The sequence below is a fragment of the Schistocerca gregaria genome, chromosome 1 (genome assembly GCF_023897955.1).
Source record: "Schistocerca gregaria isolate iqSchGreg1 chromosome 1, iqSchGreg1.2, whole genome shotgun sequence".
In the NCBI taxonomy this organism is placed as follows: domain Eukaryota; kingdom Metazoa; phylum Arthropoda; class Insecta; order Orthoptera; family Acrididae; genus Schistocerca; species Schistocerca gregaria.
Window position 1 is genome coordinate 215,013,648 of NC_064920.1, and position 20,453 is coordinate 215,034,100.

At 39.3% G+C, this 20,453-nt stretch overlaps 1 protein-coding gene across 1 annotated transcript in view; it reads right to left on the minus strand.

Annotated features, from left to right (window-relative positions):
- LOC126337005 (calcineurin-binding protein cabin-1-like) overlaps positions 1-20,453 on the minus strand; it is a 237,068-nt gene that overhangs the window by 177,594 nt on the left and 39,021 nt on the right. Inside the window, exons 4-7 of the mRNA XM_050001253.1 lie at positions 16,434-16,535; positions 14,300-14,508; positions 13,988-14,192; positions 7,282-7,459 (exon numbers count right to left, since the gene is read on the minus strand). Coding sequence (XP_049857210.1) covers positions 7,282-7,459; positions 13,988-14,192; positions 14,300-14,508; positions 16,434-16,535 — 694 coding nt within the window. The remainder of the gene's footprint in view (positions 1-7,281; positions 7,460-13,987; positions 14,193-14,299; positions 14,509-16,433; positions 16,536-20,453) is intronic.

A 20,453-nucleotide genomic window follows, 5' to 3' on the forward strand; every position in this document is an offset into this window, starting at 1 on the left:
CCATTATTTGGCATAGTTTCTCTTGACTTGTTTAGTCCAAGACAGTCTATGCCAAATAATGGCTGAAATGTGTTAACTTCATCTCCTGCATTGAAGATGGTCACTCAGTTACCAAAATCTAGATGTGCCACAATAAACACAAGTTGCTACTGACTGCTGTACCTTCGTTCACCAACTGAAATAACTGTGGCCGCTGAGTACTTTCAGGTTCCAGATGGAGTCCAATTCAAGAAATACTACTTCCTGATGTGCATTATCCAGAAGTTACTTGAATTACTTCATACCTTTTTTCCCTTTATTCCTATGCTCTACTAATTTCTATCTCCTCTATTATTCTCTCTTATTTCACATGTTTGCTTTCCTCTACTCCAACACAATTAAGCTGCTCATCATACAGAGTTCCATCTGTCCCTCCTCCCTAAGAAAAAACACTGTTTCTTCCTCTCAAGTTGTAACTGATGTTCACTTTCAAAGTTAAGTGCTCTTAACTAATGCATCATTTTATCTTTTACAAAAGCTGATGGACTACTGGTACAGCTTGGGTGGAAAATAAACTTTGGAACACGTAAAGATAATCACTCAATATGTAGGAAAGATTGAATGATACATAGGTACACAAACATGAACTGGAATGAGTAGCTCATCTTACAAAATGGTTTTTCTCAAAACACACAGATACTACACTGAAAATTTGTCAGTTTCTAAGAAAAGTCGGCCCACGGAGTGGACTTGCCCAATACACTGACTGTTATGGGACAGCAGTGGTGAGGGAAGGAACAAGCTGCTCCTTCCTCACACACAATGGTGACATGACACGTGTGTTTGTACCAAGTGATATACATATATAGCAAATGTCTGGAGGAATCATGAAAAGAGAACTCTAAAGTAGCACTTGGATCAGGACTGAATTCATCAGTTATTATATAAGAACTTTATAGCTAAGTAGTACAGCACGACATTTAGATACGTAATGACTATAACAGTGCCACAGACGGTACTGTTAAGTGCCACATGCTAGTGGTTTACAGTCTTCCATTTTCTGCCAAAGCACAACTAGGCAGCGTGACAGGAGGGGGTAGGGGAAGGGGGGGGGGTGATGTAAAAGTCCGCATCAGGTGAAACAGCTGATATGAACAAAAGGGGAAGGCTAAAAAGAAGCAAAAAGAAAAGGGAGTGGCCAGGGCTTTGAGAGGAGGGAAAGCAAAGAAATGGGAAAGTAATATAGCACCAGTGATAGCTCACACTTCTGCAGGCAGTAATGGTACAAATTTCAAACTATGAAATAGGTTAAGAAGACAGGAGTCAATGCCAGGATAGTGGTCTCCCTTCCCTTCATTCTATCCTTTCCCCTCATAGCCACACTCTATTTCTCTGCATACAACACGTTACAACCCCCACATTCACAAAGTCACCCTCTTTCTAGTGCTGTATTCCTCTCGTGGTTCTTGCCCCCTTCCCTTTCCCACTCCCTTCCCACTGATACTCTCTTCCCCTTCCTTATCTCATCAGCTACTTTTATGCATCTGTGTATGAACCATCTGAAAACAGAAGTCTGTAATATGTGCTACTGTGATCCAGTTCTCATTTATGTGACTATTTATGGTTCTAAACCTACACTTCACAGTGAGTGTTTACGGAAACTAATTCCAGAATTTAATGAAATTTAAAAATTCGAGAAACTGCTCCACACTTGAGCCTCCATTTAGAGAAAAGTAAGGAATTTTAGTTTGTGTTTTATAGTTCACAGTATCCATTTTTCCTCTAGAAATACTCTGCAGTCAACAGTTTCCACCGTTAACTGCAAAGTCAGAAAATAATGCAATATGCCTTACATCCCAAAGTGACTCCTCCTACCAACAGAATGGTTCAAATGGCTCTGAGCACTATGGGACTTAACATCTGTGGTCATCAGTCCCCTAGAACTTAGAACTACTTAAACCTAACTAACCTAAGGACATAACACACATCCATGCCCGAGGCAGGATTCGAACCTGCGACCGTAGCAGTCACGCGGTTCCGGACTGAGCGCCTTAACCGCGAGACCACCGCGGCCGGCAACAGAATAGTGAAGGTATATTTCACATGGTCAATGCTAGTATGCCTATTTCGCAAGATGTTCAGGATTCCTGCATACAAGACACTTTTTTCATTCATTGGGGTATCCATCTACTTATAACCTACCCCCCCCCCCCCTCAGTCCAATGAATATCACGTGACCAACTCGTTGCACTAGAGCTGACTTCTCGTGGTGATTCCGAGAACTTTTCAAACCACCCTCATATTACCTCCTGTGGTATCACATTTGGGGGAAACTTTGTACACTCACAAAGAACACTTTTAGGCCAGTGAAGGGTATTCTGTACAGTGTGTGAATCAAAACTCAGAGCTGTTTTTAACAGCAGCCTGTACAAATGTTGTGAACTAACTCTCCCCATATACTTACTACCAAATTGGACCTGTGAATAATAATGGAAACTTATGCATTCACTCAGTACACACTGCATAGTATAGTGTAACCTACTGCTTTGGTGAATTAATGTAGTGCAAAGCACCTACTGAGCCGATGAATGATTATTGCCACTGTGGAAGTCTTATTTTAGTAAGGGATTTAAGATAACATACTATGTTAAAACTTGCTTGCTTGTCTGTGCATGTAAACCAGGGGAATTGATGCAGCAGCTCTACAAGGACGGGTGATAATAGCAGCCACACTACACTTTTCAGAACCTGCTGATTTGGTGGTTATTCTACACAGTCTTGTCCCGACTCGTCTATCGGCTGCATGTGACTTACCAAACAAAAGCGCTGGCAGATCAATACACACACAAACATACACACAAAATTCAAGCTTTCGCAACCGACGGTTTCTTCATCAGGAAAGAGGGAAGGACGAAAGGATGTGGGTTTTAAAGGAGAGGGTAAGGAGTCATTCCAATCCAAGGAGCGGAAAGACTTACCTTAGGGGGAAAAAAAAGGACAGGTATACACTCGTGTGCACACACACACACACACACACACACACACACACACACACACACACACACACATATCCATCCGCACATACACAGACACAAGCACACATTTGTAAAGGCAAGGACTTTGAGCAGAGATGTCAGACGAGACGGAAGTACAGAGGCAAAGAAGTTGTTGAAAGAGGTGAGGTATGAGCGTCGGCAACTTGAAATTAGCGGAGGTTGAGGCCTGGCGGATAACGAGAAGAGGGCAAGTTCCCATCTCCGGAGTTCTGACAGGTTGGTGTTAGTTTGAAGTATCCAGATAACTCTGACGGTGTAACACTGTGTCAAGATGTGCTGGCACCAAGGCATGTTCAGCCACAGGGTGATCCCCATTACCAACAAACACTGTCTGCCTGTGTCCATTCATGCGAATGGACAGTTTGTTGCTGGTCATTCAGACATCGAAAGCTTCACAGTGTAGGCAGGTCAGTTGGTAAATCACGTGGGTGCTTTCACACATGGCTCTGCCTTTGATCGTGTACACCTTCCAGGTTACAGGATTGGAGTAGGTGGTGGTGGTGGTGGGAGGGTGCATGGGACAGGTTTTACACCAGGGGCGGTTACAAGGGTAGGAGCCAGAGGGTAGGGAGTGTGGTTTGGGGATTTCATAGGGATGAACCAAGAGGTTACAAAGGTTAGGTGGACGGCAGAAAGACACTCCTGGTGGAGTGGGGAGGATTTCATGAATGATGGATCTCCCACTCCACCAAGAGTGTCTTTCCGCCATCCACCTAACCTTCGTAACCTCTTGGTTCATCCCCATGAAACATGTGGACATGACCTTCAGCTTCCAGCACAGAAGAAGCTGCAGATGTGAAGAATTCCACATTACATGACAGACTACATGGTTATTCTGACATTTCATTTAAAATATAGGGTGTCAGAATTGCTGACTAACGGTACACAGAAAAAACTATTCCTAAACCAACTCACACCAGAAACAAGAACATTTCATGATAGCTCAGTTCCAGGGCGGGATTGAGTAAACATTTCAAGTTAGATCTTTACAGATGGATAACACTTAAAATAGTATCAAAAGATGTGTGCTATGCTGCATTTCCCACTTTCATTAGCCTTCCAGCTGAGCTGAAAAACTCCAAGATGAAATACTTTCCCAGGTAAACTCCATTTATTCTGTAGGGGATCTTTCCAGCATTCCAGACCCTTTCACTGTAATGTGATATATGAGGGTTAGTGTGGCCATCTTAATGTCACGGCATTCCGCCGCTCAGTCAGCATCCTGCCATGCTAGTGAGAGGTTCGTGCTGTACTTCGTTGAGTTACTGTGACAGTTTGAAATGTCAGCGTTAATTGAAAATGCCACGAAGTGTGAAGTGCGTGCTGTAATAAGGTTTCTGACTGCAAAAGAACTGTACACCGATAGAAATCTATCGGCAGCTTTGTGAAGTGTATGGGACAACATAATCACTGAAGGTGGAGTGCATCAATGGGTCATAAAATTTAAAAATGGCCGAACTAACGTTCACGATGAAGAGTGAAGTGGAAGACCCAGCATAGTGACTGCTGAACTTGTCGAAAAAGTCGATTCTGCGGTCCACGAAAATCGTAATTTCACAATAACGGAACTCTCTATGAGTTTTCCACAAATTTCACGAAGTTTGTTGCACGAAATCGTTGCCAAAAAGCTTGGTTACCACAACTTTTGTGCAAGATGGATACCAAAAATCTTGACAGAGATTCACAAAAATCAGCGAATGCCTGCAGCGTTAACATTTTTGGACGCTTACGAGAAAGATGGTGACTCATTACTCGATTGCATCATTACTGGTGAAGAAACATGGGTTAAGTGCGTGAGCTGTGAGACAAAATTGCAGTCAATGCAGTGGGGGCACACTAATTCCCCCCAAAAACCCAAGAAATGCATGCAGACAATGTCAGCAAGGAAGGTGATGGCGACAGTCTTTTGGGACAGAAAAGGTGTGGTTTTTGTGGATTTCCTGGAAAGAGGCACTGCAATAAACTCTCAAAGGCATTGCCAAACTGTGCACAACCTCAGAAGAGCAATATAAAACAAGCACAGGGCAAAGTTGGGCTCAAAGATCTTGCTGATTCATGACAACGCCCGGGCCCACAAGGCAAATGCCACTCGTGAAGTTCTCGAATCTTTTAAGTGGGAGTTGTTTCCTCATCCGCCGTACAGTCCCGACCTGGCACCGAGTGACTTCCCCTTATTACCAGCAATGAAGAAGTGGTTGGCTATGCAGCATTTTGATGACGACGCACAGCTTCAAGAAGAGGTAACCATGTGGTTGAAGGCGCAGGTGGCCGAATTTTACGACGAAGGAATTTCCAAGCTCGTCCATCGCTATGATAAGTGCCTTAATTTAAATGGCAACTATGTAGAAAAGTAGTATTTAAGTGCGGCTTTCATCTGTATATAATTTTTTAAAAAATTCCAATACTTTATTTATTTTTAATTCCAAAACGTAATGTACTTTGTGGATAGCCCTCGTATTTCTGTACATACTATCTCCAAAATTTTGTTTCTGTGTCTTCTTTCCTTCCTTTTCTTTCTTTTTAATTTAATTGCTAGAATTTAGTAGCATTTTATGAATTGTGAAGTAATTATTTAGACGAGTGTATGGCTTTCACTCACATTGTATGTTCAAACCTGAGAAAATAAGAACATAAATAAAACAGTTTAACTTTGAACTGTGATAAAGTTATCTAAAGAGCCATTCAAAACTTCTTCAGTTTTTTCACAGTGTACTGAAGCAAACATTGAGGTGTGTATCGCGTTAATCAAATTTAGGTATAGAATATGTAATAGGTATTGTTTTGCTGCTGTGGCATTTGAGTTTGGACTTGGTACCTTCACATAAAAATACTACAAAAATGTTGAATTTCACTGTGTGTGTGTGTGAGAGAGAGAGAGAGAGAGAGAGAGAGAGAGAGAGAGAGAGAGAGAGAAAAGAGTGCACACGTGCTTGCACCCAGGGAGTAAAATTATGGCTGCAGAAACACAGCCAAGCAGTCCCTAAAAATGATCACACCATAGTTACTTATTACACAAATTCTTAAAAATGCCTGGCATGTCTACTCATTCAGAGCTCATAATTAATAGTACAGCACTCAGAAAAACATTTATTTGGATCCATTCGCATATGAGCATAAATATAAGTCGGTTCAGAGAATGTTAAATATTACACTTTCCTAAATTTAGTAAATTTATGATTTGTAACTATAATTTGTAACTATAACATTACAAACTGATAACTATCACTGATTCTTCTTCGCATTCAAAATTATGACCATGACAATAGCAATGTACAGGGTGAGCACAAAGTCTTGTCCTGATCATAAAAATTTATAACAGAATAACTGTTTGACATAATACATTACATTTGATGCCGTTACAGAGGTTAGTGTAACTAGTATTTTTAAGACCACTTACGTTAATAAACCTCAATGTGTGCTCCCTTGGTAGCTTGGAGAATGTCGAGGCGGTGTTCCAGTTCCCGCTATGTGTTTCTTAACATGTGTTCTGTCACAGTACCCACAGCAGCTTTTATCCTAACCTTCAGTTTGTCAATGTCAGCAACTGGCATGATGAAGACTCCGTCCTTGATATAGCCCCAGAAAAAAAGTCAAGGGGCATAATGTCTGGAGAGTGGGGTGGCCAGGGTGTTGGACCATTCCTTCCAATCCACCGATCCGGACATTACTCCCCTCACCAGACATTTTGCTCCTTGACTTTTTTTTTTCTGGGGCTATATCATAGTCTTCGTCACGCCATTTGCTGAAGTCAATGAACCGAGGCTAGGATACAAGCTGCTGTGGGGACTGTGACAGAACACGTTACGAAACACCTGGCGGGAACTGGAATACCACCTTGGCATTTTTCGAGCTACCTAGGTAGCTGACGTTGAGGTTTACTAACATAAATAGTCTTTAAAAATAAAAAATAAAAAAATAAAAAATAAAATAAAATAAAAAACTGTTGACACTAACCTATGTAATGACATCAAATGTAAATTATTATGTCAAACAGTTATTCTGTAATAAATTGTTAGAATCTGAGCAAGACTTTGTGCTCACCCTGTATATTTGTAATGCTACATCACTCAAATTTCAAAATTTCACAAAAAAAATAATGAAAAAAAGAGCACACATAAGAATGCATGTATCCTTAAAATGATATATCATTTTGTATGTAACCGGCAAACTGGTACTAATTTCATAGCTTCAGATTTATCCTGCTGTATTAAGCCTAACAAAAGAATATTAGGTATGACAAAAAGACCTTGTTGCTGCTGCTGCTGTTCACTTCCACCATCATCATCTTCACCACAATCATTATCTCCATTATCTTCATCCACCACTCCTCGCTGGTCGGTCTCAAAAGTTACTGTTTCATTTTTTTCTTTCAGTTCAACATTATTAGGATCACCTAATACCAGACGAATTGGAGCACAAAGACGCTGAAATGAGACATACATTGTTTACTAAAAGAAACATGGACACTGTAAGACATTATTTATACTATATGGCTAAGTTCTCCACACACTCATTTGAAGCTATTTATTCCAAAGTAACAGCCTCGTTAGACCTCCTTTAGCTATTACTACAGTGTTTACTCTATGGAGATTGCTTTCCATCAGTTTCCAATACACTAAAGTGGGAATTTACGTTAAGTCTTACTGAACTGCAGAGTTACCAAGTATTTGGGTGAATTGAGATTATACACAACCAGCATTCTAGTTTATTTATTTTTATAGGATTCAGTCTTAACTTTGAGCTGGACAGTCCAATAAATTCAGGTCTATCTGTTTATTTTCTTCCCCCGGTTTTTTCCATGTCAATACTTTGATATCAGTTGTACATATGTTACATCTACAACCAAGGAATGACCCAGCTACAAAAATAACATACTGATTATATGTAAGTAGATTGTTCAGCCACTGAAAGTTTGGCCTAAAGTACAATGCAAACCCCTTGTTGTATTAGACAAGCACGTAACAGATATTTTATGGAAGTGTTCATAGACCTTTGGCTAGGATACATTTCTTGGTTCACAGGGAGCGAGTGTGTTATCACAACTGGCACCAAGAACAAATCAAATTATAGACCCATTAGATTCAAAATTAGATATAAAATCAATGCATTACTATCCAATTTGGTAACTTGTCACACAGGAAATTTCCTGACTGGTGTCACGCGATAAACAAAGTATTTCCTAATAAGGAAGGTACAAGGAAACTGTGTTCAGTGCCAATGATGAAGAAGAGATGATTCACCGATGACAATTAAGGAAGTTACATACGCTTCAGTGGCCAGTACTGTTGGTACCTCCACAGCAAGTAAAAAATAACACAATCTGTTAAACAAATCTCAATAAGAGGAGAAGCAATTTATAGCTGGAAATCATCAAGGGTCACCACTCATGTCTAATATTACAATCTGACATTGTTCTTTCTATTATCCCCCCCCCCCCCCCCCCCATCCCCCACCCTCCACCGCCCCAAACTGTAAGATCTCATGAAAATATTCTGAGGTGACAATGAGTCTGATGAATATAGTGTTTTATTAACATCCATTCATATCGAGCCACAAAAATTTTTGACAAAGACGAACTGTTAGTGACCACTTTGTCAGTACAAAATATGTGAAAACATTCACAGATGCAATATGGATTGCTAAAGCTGATGCTTCTGCTATTCACAATGTAGGAAAAAAATAGATTGATACATACAATAAAGAAGAAATGTTAAGTTGCAAACCGGCACAATGAAAAAGATCACCAACATCAGCAGCTTGGGCCGAGATACGGGTGGTGGCAGTCATGTGTGAGGTCGTTGGTTGGTGGCAGTCATGCATGTATGAGGTGTGCTTGCTTGTGCATATGAATGGTGTGTGTTCCTCTTTTGTTGATGAAGGCTGTAGCTGAAAGTTTTATGTATGTGTGTTTTGATTATGCCTGTCTGCAACTTAAAATATCTCCTTTATGGTAAGCAGCAATCTATTTCTTCCTATATTGCTGATATTTCTACCTGGAGTTTCCATTGTTTGTTTCTAATGTTATGAGCAGATGAAGAACTAATGGCAAATCTCTGTCTGTCAAACCCAGTTGAGAAAAAGAAAACCATTTCTAAGAGAGACTGTGTTAAAAGAGGATTCTAACCTCTAATAAAAAGACCACAGTCAACAGCAATTCTTGAGCTTTTCCTACTTGTAGACAATATAGCATTTACTAGAATAATGCAATGAGGACTGCAGAAACTAAACAATCATGGTACAGTTAATACAGGGTGTATACGTGGACAAGGAAAAAAAATTCCCAGATTTCTCCCAGATCTCCTGCTGGTTAAAAATACACTTTCTTCCGGGTGGGGGGGAAAAAAAAAAAACTTTCTCCTGGGTCAAAATACACTTTTTCCATGTAAAGTGACAATATACTTTCCCTCGGAACTGTAAAATTTATCTATCATTTGAATGGTTATGGTTTTATACAGTGGCTTAGAATTTCCCAGCACTTTAGAAAACGAAACTCAGGGGGGGGGGGGGGGGGGGGGGGGGGGAACAACAACAACAACAACACGTTTTGAAAAGTTCTTCGATGTGCAGCAACATATAAGCTGCATATTTTCGTATTACGAAAGTACAAATTCGAATTTCACCAAACACCACATGTTACTTTCCAAAGCATTGAAATGGACATTGTGATGCACTTTAGTAAGCATCATGTCACATGATCTCGCAAGCTGATGACAGCGGATATTCAGAACATAGGACATGTGATGTAGTCAGCCAATAACAACATCACTGTTAATTAGGGCAAAAAACACAAACAGGAAAAGTTAATGGTTTAAATTAATATACATAGTGTTGCTACAGGAAAAGAAGATTAATAAGCTACAAGAGAAGCTAAACTTTCACATATAATGTTGATCTTTCTTGTGTGTTTGCACTTTAAGACACATCACACAAATGTGCCAGTAAAATGTTTAACACCAGCATAAATCTCTGATCTCCTGGGCTCGAAATTTTTCTAAATGGCTTGTTACCAAAGAGATGATTTTTAAATGAGATTCAAACGCTCTGGGATTTAAGAAATTTATCGTAAATTTTTGCACATAGTTCATCTTGTGTAAAAGGAAATTTACTTTGAAAATAACACTTTTCAAACCACAATTTGTAATATTTTCCTCAATCTGTTAGAAATAGATTTGTTCCAGCAGCAGAAGAGAGCACTAGGTAAAAAGTGTCCCCATTCTTGCACAGCTATGATGACGTAGGAAACCCGTATGTTCTTATGCGTAAAACATTAAAAGATTTTACATTATATCACAAAAGAAACAAGGGATCAGAGGAAACTTCAAGAGAGTTGGAATTTCTCAAAGCATACTGAAATGAATAATTCGCATTAAAGTGCACATGCAGATGTCCAGATTGCCAACGAAGTAGGCCTCAATATGATATTAAGCTTTTCAGTGTAGTTATTAGGACGTAAATTTTCTTGGAGTACCAGCCCTTTATTGTCCCATGTTTGGTTCTTTATTATGGCATAATGCCATACGTGCTAAAAGATGAAAATGTGTACTTGAAATTCAGTGAACAGTTGAAACTAGCCAATAGTGTGGAACTAAACACTTCATTTCAAACAAACTAGCTGCCTCAGCAGAAAAGATAAATAAAAGCCGAATTTCTTTAGCAAAGCAACAAAAATAATGTCATTGTTCTACAAGACGATAAATGCTCGACTGTCAGAAAGGTGGAAATTATATTACAATCTGTAATTAATAACATATTTTAACCTTCTGTAATTACGTGAATGTATTTAAATTCACCTGACAGCTCCCAGCTACAGAAATCACTTTTTTTCCATTTGATGTGAGAGCAGTAAACGAAAAGGAAACAGCAAAATCATTATAAGTCAAGCTGCTTTACGCATCAGCCCTGGATCAATGATATTTCGTACTTGGGCAATACTAGATGGTGGTGGCGGCGGCGGCACTCAAAAATGTGTGTAACCTTTTCGACTGTCACCAATAAACTAAATATTCAAAACAGCTGAAAATGCAAACATACATCAGCAATATGCGTAGCAACACAATTAAAAAATTTGAAAGCCAGATGTATGCGGCCGACAAAATTTAAAAATTCCCGTTACTTTTTGATCATGTCTCATATGTAAATTTTGTAGTGGAGTCAGTTTACAACAAAGGACACAAATATGAAAGAATGAATTTTCCTTGAGTTGTCTGTGTACATACATTACATTCTACAGTGATTTTGATGGCAGTATTGATGCATTTCTGCATAATGTCATTAAGCAGCTTGTTCTTTCCTTGCCTGTGTGTCATTTATACCTCAGCAACCAGTCAATTCTTCACATGTTGAATTTACTTTATCTTCCTCTTTGGCTTATCAGGGCACAATAACAAGCATAATTATAATAAAAATTGGAACTGTCAGAGTTCTCATATCGTTTTTCAGTTCTCACGGCTTAGATGAAACCCACAGCACAATGTAAGTAGCAGTGTCAGGGTACCACTGCCGACCAGTCATACCAAGTATGGATACAGTGCTCTCCAAACTGAGACAGTCAAAAATTTATCAGTCATAGCTACTTTAAAAAAAAAAAATAAAAATAAAAAAGAGTCTCCCATTATTCTGGAGTAATTGCTCACAACACATATATCTTTGCCCATCTGTTAGCAGTTTCAGCCAAGAATAAAACCAGATTCTTTTTTCAGTCACTTCTGAAGTAAGATAAGGATGTATTATGCTTTGTGTACATAGCATGAAATTTGCATGTCACATGCTTAATTAATGTTGAAGCCACAACTTTTTTACTCTAAACAGCAAAGAATTACAATTACAACTGTAGCTACAATTACATAATGCAGTAAAGCTACAGCCTGAAGTATAATAACCACATACTATCAATTAATTAATTAACTTATTATTCTACATAAAGTGAAGCCACTAGATATGAACATATTTGTATTCATTTCAAACTGCAAGAATGATGGAAGGTGGAGAATACTGCTCTCGTGTCTGCTAACAGATCACATTATATAAATCCCGCAACCAGCACTTGCCAACAGCAACCAGCAGCCGCCACTTGGCAATTTTAAGCAGTTGTCTTGAGGAAATATTGCAGGATTTACAAAATGTGATCTGGCAGCAGACCCTGTATCGTATACTGAACATATCTGCCACGAAAATTTGATGATTAACTCCCCACCCCCCTTTGGGAAAGAAGAATATTTTGACATGAAAACGTCTATTTCCTTGATTTTTTATTGTGACAAAATACAGTCAGATTTGAACTGGTAATAATTACGAGAATAACAGTAATTTCGTAAAAAATGGTTAGGCCCACGAAGTATAGATTATGACTGTATTTGTTTTGCCTGTGGTAGCAAAGTACCAATGTTGTCACATATGCATCACTGTTGCAAATTAGCTTTGTGTAAAGTTATAAGGACCTGAAACAGCAGTTGAACAGAATGGACAGTGTGTTGAAAGGAGGATAAAGATGAACATCAACAAAAGCTAAACAAGGCTACTGGAATGTAGTCTAATTAAATCAGGTGATACTGAGGGAATTAAATTAGGAAATGAGACACTTAAAGTAGTAGATTAGTTTTGCTCTTTGGGGAGCAAAATAACTGATGATGGTCAAAGTAGGGAGGATGTAAAATGTAACTGGCAATGGCAAGGAAAGCGTTCCTGAAGAAGAGAAATTTGTTAACATTGAGTATAGATTTAAGTGTCAGGAAGTCATTTCTGAAAGTATTTGTATGGTGTGTAGCCATGTATGGCAGTGAAACATGGACAATAAATAGATTAGACAAGAAGAGAATAGAGGCTTTCAAAATGTGGCATGACAGAAGAATGCTGAAGATTAGATGGGTAGATCACATAACCAACGAGGAGGTATTGAACAGAATTGGGGAGAAGAGAAATTTGTGGCACAACTTGACTATAAGACGGGATTGGTTGGTAGGGCATGTTCTGCAGCATCAAGGGATCAACTATTTAATACTGGAGGGTAAAAATCGTAGTGGGAGACCAAGAGATGAATACACAAAGCAGATTCAGGAGGATGTAGATTGCAGTAGGTACTTGGATATGAAGAAGTTTGCACTGGATAGGGTAGCATGGAGAGCTGCATCAAACCAATCTCTGAACTGAAGACCACAACAACAACAAAGTTATAAGTTGGTGCAGTGTGGAAGTGCATTTATCTAAGACAGTGATTTGTGGTAATTATGAAGAGCTTGTGGAGCCCTATTACAACTAAAAGTTAGACAATAAAGATATTGAGTTGAATTTAGATGAATATTGATATTAAATTGAAATGTACAAAATAATGAAATGCGTCATCTCATACGACTTGTAAATAGGCTAAAAATTACAGAAACTTCAAGTCAGAGGAAAGCTTACATAGGAGGAATTAAAAAAGCCTAAAAATTCCAGTGCGAAATTAAAAAACAGCAATTATGTAGATAGATCATCTGGCTGAATGTCTACAGATCATGTGCAGGCATTGCTGACATGAAACACAGAAAACAGTGATAATGTAGACATAGATGTGATAGTGACACACGAATGTGTTTTGTGACCATCAAATATTGTCGTGTTGTCAACCAACTGTGACATGTCGGGCATTACTGCTCATGCATCGATGGAAGCTGCTACTGTGATGTGACTGATAATGAAATTATATATTAATACGAAAAACTCAATATGATTTTATTCCAACATTTTCACAGAGAATTTATGGCACACTCAGAAGCTTTTTTGAGATTTTTTTGTCCAGTTCTGTAAAATATGGGGAGTAACATATGCATGGATGGAAAACAATAGCTCAAACCTTGTCCAACAATATGCCATCGCAATTTAATTGGGAGACACAGATAGACAATGGCAACTCATTTTAGTTCCAACATGCATGTAATGAAAAACTGCACATGAAACAGCACAAAAATTTCTCATACCTTAGCTTTCCTGTGGTGTTTCAACACTGCCTCGCCAAACACTTGCCAAGAATAAGTCCTCAGGATGATTGTTTCTGCGGGTATCGGTTTTGGATTTAAAGCTTCTTGGGTAATATGATGTCTTGCTTCCCTGAGCTTCTGAACTTCAATGATAACTTTTGCAGCTATATCACTGTCATATTCCTCCTTCAGGGATCCTAAATTGCTGTTGATAAAATATTGAGTGCTCAAGATGGTGTAGTCTTTTAGTATTTATTCACAAAAAAGAAGAAATAGTAACTTTGGTCAACAGAGTTTGGAACACATACTCACCAGCCTTTGCAAAATAATTCAAAATGCTCTGCAATCGAAGGCTGCTCTTTCAATATCTGATCTCTAATGACAAGCCCTTTAAGAAAATCTGGATCTAGTTCAAGAGCACGAGAAATATACATCAAACAACCAATATAGTCATTCAGCACATATAAAATAGTTATTAGCCCCTCCAGGCATGGCCAATGACAAGAACTGCATCGCAGGCCCTGGGGAAAAAAAAAAAAAAACTTTATTATTGAGCTCACTAAATTCAGAGTTGGCTATATATGAATTTAAATGGACATAAGTATTTAGTCTCTCAGATAAAGATGACGATATGAAAGGGAAAGTTGCCACTCACCATATAGCAGAGATGCTGAGTTGCAGATAGTCACAACAAAAATACTGTCACAAATGATACACACATACAAACAAGTGCACATGACTGCAGTCTCTGGCAGCTTCATCCCTACACAATCCCTGCTCCCAACTGTTTACCTCAAGGCTCATATTCCTATAATACACCTAGATGCAAGACACATCCCATGCATCCTTCCACGACCACCTACTTCAGTCCAGTAACAAACATCACCCATCCCAACAAAGGCAGGGCTACCTATGAAACCAATCATGTGATCTACAAGTTAAGCCGCAACCTGTGTGCTGCCTTCAATGTGGGTACTACAACCAACAAGCTGTCTGTCCGCATGAATGGTCACCAACAAGCTGTAGCCAAAATCAAGTGGACCACCCTGATGCTGAGCACACTGCCCAACACAACATCCTTCACTTCAATGACTGCTTCACAGCCTGTGCCATATGGGTCCTTCCCATCACCACCAGCTTTTCTGAATTGCACAGTTCGGAAAACTCCCTGCAATATATCCTACATTCTCGTAACCCTCCTGGCCTCAACCTTCGTTTGTCATTGTCCTCATCCATCCAGTCCCTTCCCTGTTCACATTCCAGCACTACATAGCCCTCAATCCATCAGTGCACCCAGTGTTTCTACTTCTCTCCTTTTCTGCTACATCCCCCCCCCCCCCCACAAAATCCCCCTCCCCCTCCCCGCCCTCCATCTTACCTCCTGACTGAACCTAACTGACCTATCCATCTCATCCCTGTGCACTTACCAGAAGCACTTCAGTCCAACCCTTACCTCACTATCCCACCCCCTCCCCACCCCCCCTCCTTTCCCCCCACCCAGTTGCCACACCTAGCATGCATTGCTGCTGCTGCTGACAGTGTGGCTTCATCTGCCAGAGACTTCAGTCATGTGTGTGTGTGTGTGGGGGGGGGGGGGGGGGGGTCTATTTTTGACAAAGATCTCACTGGCCAAAAGCTTATTTGTGATGGACTTTTTGTTGTGCCTATTTGTGACTCAGCATCTCCGCTAATATGGTGAGTGGCAACATTCCTTTCCATAATACTGTTACATCCCATCCTGGATTTTCCATTGTTTGACTGCCACCTTTTCATATACTACAGTGAAACTTTTGGAAAATTAAGGATGGTATGATGACAATATTGTGAAAAGGATAGACTGCTACTCACCATATAATAGAGATGGTGAGTTGCACATAAGCACAACAAAAAGACTAACAAACACGTATGCTTCTGGCCAAAGAGGAATTCATCCAAACTATACGGCGTATTCACGTCCATCCAGCCACCCACCCACGCACTTGCAAACTCCACTGCTGGTGAGAAGCTATGCATACTAAAGGTAATGTGTCAACATGAACTGGGAGAGGTTGACAGGATGGAGGGAGGAGAAATTGTTGGATGAAAGGCATGGGGATAGTGGGTTGCTGGAGATTGAGGCAGGACAATTACAGGATCAGAGGATGTGTTTTAAGGACAACTGCCATCTGCATAGTTCAGAGAAGCTGGTGATGGAGGGAAGGGTCCAGATGGTCCAGGTTGTGAAGCAGCTACTGAAATTGAGCATGTTTTGCTCAGCTGCATGTTATGCCACTGGTTGGTCAACTTTGTTCTAAAAAAGTAATTAAGTAATGAAACACTGATTATTTGGTTCATAACCACTAAGAAACTTGTACGCAGTATACAGAGTTTTGAAGAATTTCACATTAATCAAAAACAATTTGTTGCTAGGCTACAAATTATTTTGAACACAATAATTTCTGCTCACCTCCAAATAAGCATCACAAGCTAGTTCATAATCAAGTTCTTTAACTGCAATTGATGCAATTCTGTACCACAATGTCACATCTGTGTCGTCCAGTTCAGCTGCCTGCAAAATCAAATATTATTACTAACAATAATGACTTCTGACAAGGTGCCTATAAAAACTATGTATAAATTAATCCTTCTGCTTCTACATTACACACAATACATATTAGCTTTAAGTAAGAAAAGCCACCATGGTCCAAAATAAGTGCAATTTGGTTTCTGAGGCTCCTGTAGGGGACTGATGAGTGATGTATTTCTGAATGTCCATCTGGGTAGAAAACTCGGTTTCTCTGTGTAATATTTTGGTGGTTCACTAACAACTCTTTGTTGGGTGCTTCAGGATATGGAATTATTAACCTAACTGGATTCAAAAACCGTTTCCATTAGAAAGTTTAATTGTTACATTGCCATTATGATAGATTTTTATCCATTTTGCATCAGTTTCAATTCCCTTTTCCCTACCAAGTATGATTCTTAAGAAACAAGTACAAAAATACCAGGTGTTTATAATTAAACTTCCCCTATTTAACATGTTATAACATGGAAACGAATTACCGTACGAGTACCAAACTTAGTAGTATTAACGTCAAGACCGTGGCGAAGAGAAGAAATGCAGAATCAATTGAATTGAAACAGTTTTAATGTGATGATACAGTACATCATACCATTACATACCGGTACCATTACTGCTACCAAAGGGGCTCAATATGGCACCTATCAGTGTCCAAAAAGTGCAGGATTGCATTCTGCACAGTAGAATGAAGCATGTCTGTAGGTATGTTGGCTACCTCTCTTGATATGCTGCACTTCAGGTCAGGACATATGTGAATGTTCCCCTGGTAAACCCTGTCCTTCAGGTAGCCCCGCAAGCAGAAATCACAGGGAGTGAGATCATGCCAGCCAAGCATTTGGAAACAATCGGCTGATGATTCTATAATTTCCAAATGTGTTTCAGAGAAGCAGGTGAACTTCACAAGCAACGTGTGATGGCACCTCATCTTGCATGAAAACTGTCAGTTTGATGCGATTCTCTCCTGTAGGGTGGGTATGACATGCAGCAAAGCATATCACAGTAACGCTGGCCCGTCATACTGCACATCTTTGGTCCTTGAATTCCAATCTGTTCAAAAAAGAATGGCCCAATGCTGAACATAGCCGTGAAGCTACACTATATGTTGACATGTTCACCATACAGAGGAACTTCATGCACAGTGACTGGAGGTGAAGATCCCCCACAATCGACAATTCTGTGTATTCATCTCACCTGTCAAGAGAAAAATGAGCTTCATCTGACTACAGCATGGTCCAGAGCCAGCCCTCACCAACTTCAATCCTTATGAGAAAAAAGCGAGTGAAGTCATCACATCGTCATGTGTCCTATGGTGCAAGCTGCTGTACGATATGGATCTTTTACAGATACCACTTGAGAATGGTTTGAAGCACCTTCCGTAAAATGGATCATGGAATGTTCAACTGTTGTGACACAGCACGCACACTGATGATCGGGAATTGCGTGCAGCATTGTCTATCATAGCAACAGCAATTTCATCAACCACCTGTGTTGCAACCAATCATCAGCCTCTTCCCTGAGTGACGGCCAGGCAGAGAAAGTGGGCCCTTCCGTAATCCTTTCAGCCAGCAATATTCTCAACACGCAGCTGCAAAATTACTATTGTTTTGATAAGCTTCACCAATAATGCCCTGCTCCTTTTGTCCAAGCTCAAGTTTAACTGTCAACAAGAGCACTGTGATTGGTCAGGTGAGTGAGACTATGAATAATGATGACTGATCATGGCACCCAGTGGCCATAGTTGAAACTAGACAGTGGCACTGTCAAACATGGAAGTTAAACACCGCTTATTATGGACATTAATGTTACGAAGTTTGGTACTCATATGGTAATTAGTTTCCATGTTATCACGTGTTAAACAGGGACAGTTTAATTATAACCACACAGTATAACTCGAAGCTTGCATACAGTTTAGTTACTCATACATAAAGTTATGCTATGCACCTGTAGATCAGAAGTACCATACCTTTAACAACAGTACCTAGCAAAAGTCTTACAGTGACGTCTTCACAAGGTCTTTTATGTTCCATTGCTCCTCAATACTGTTGTCTCTGTTGGTTTACTCTTAACTCATATTCTGTGCTCAGTAAGCACTTCATTCCATTCAACATGTCCTGCAATTATTCCCCACTTTCAAAGTGGTTACTAGTGTTGCCATGAATCTTATAAATGATATCTTGTCACATGGAATTTTAATCCCACTTCTGGCCATTTCTTTCATTTCCTTCTTTGGTTATTCGACACAGGTTGAACAGTAAATGAGAGAGACTACTTATGTGTCTTGTACACTATTCAATCTAAGCACTCCTCTCTCAGTCTTCCACTCTTACTGTGTCATATTACCCAGCACCCCCCTACACTACATACCTCTATTTTTCCAAGGATTTAAAATATCTTGCAATGCTTTACATTGATGGACACTTATTAGGTCAACAAATCCTATGAAAGTGGCTTGGTTTTTCTTAAGTCTTTGTTTTATTATCAAATGTAACATCAGAACTGACTCCTTGGTACTTTTGGCTGTCCTAAAGGCAAACTGATTATCACATAATAGATGACTGCGTAACACAATGTCAGCATTAGAAACTCTGAGAAAGACCAAGCAAACCAGAGCAGTTTGTGCCATAAACAGAAGTACCAATTGCACTGAGAAATTCTCTCCACTGCTTTGAATTGTAATATCTGATCTGCTTCTTGTTCTATTCTACAAACCCTTAACAAGAAGTCTAGTTAAAAAGTAAATTATCTGAAACCAAAGAGACAAATTCTTCCCTCTTGCTAAGCAGTTCTCTTCAAAACTGTGAATTTGTTAGTCACTACTGCAATAGGAACATTATTCTGTAAATTAGTATAACTCCTCACTGTTGGATTTTAATTAATCATTGCAACTGGTTCACAGAGATTAACTCTGTCAGTAAGGTGGAAATTTCTTATTCATAAATTTTACTGGTTACCCTACTGTAAAGTTCACGAGGATAACCACTTTCTTTCATACACCATGGTCTAAAACTTACAAGGGAAGCATATTCCCAATGGGTGATGTATTTCTCTCATCTTTTCACAGGATAGTACTACGTACTCAGATGCAACCAATGCTGCTTTAGCATCATGCACTTCTCACACCTATTCAAGGTATCACGGTTCAAAGTTTTAAGAGCTTGTTGAATGACATACAAGAATGCTAGCTGTTGAGCAGAGGCACTAGTACAACAGACTAAGACGACAAACTAGCGGCCTGTGTGAATATTGTTCAAGGCACGATCTTAGTTCCTTTCTTTCTTTCTTTCTTTCTTTCTTTCTCTTTCCTTTTTTCTTTAATAACCTCTCAGCAGGCATTTATATCACTACTGGAAATTGTCTTTCTTGGGAAAGGAACAACAATAATAATAATAATAAAAATAATAACAATAAATCATGTGGTACATTCATAGTGAGGTACAATCAAGGTATAAAAAATAACTGAGATGAAATGAACAGTATTTATCAATGCAGTTGTGGGTATCCTAGCGAATACTGTGTATGTTATTTGAAGTCAGTATAGTCCTAGTATCATTTCATTGCAATACATGCATGAATGCGCCAATAAATAAAAGATAATTCATCATGATTCCTTATTATAACTCACAATGCATTTACCACAATGACTGCAATAACTGTCTATATTATTAGTATTGTTGCTGTTTCTTTCCCAACAAAGTGACACATTGTACTGATAAAACTGTTTCATGGAGAACTATTGTAGGAGGAAAAAATATGCCCCAACTCCAATGCACATCGGAATACATGGCAAGTGCTCTTGTGTGGTATTCAAGAAGCTCAATCTCTGAACCTCAATTTCCTGAAAATGCTTGAGAAGTTTGTCATACTAGAGCAGCTTTTGTTACTAGTAAGTATACATTACAATCATGC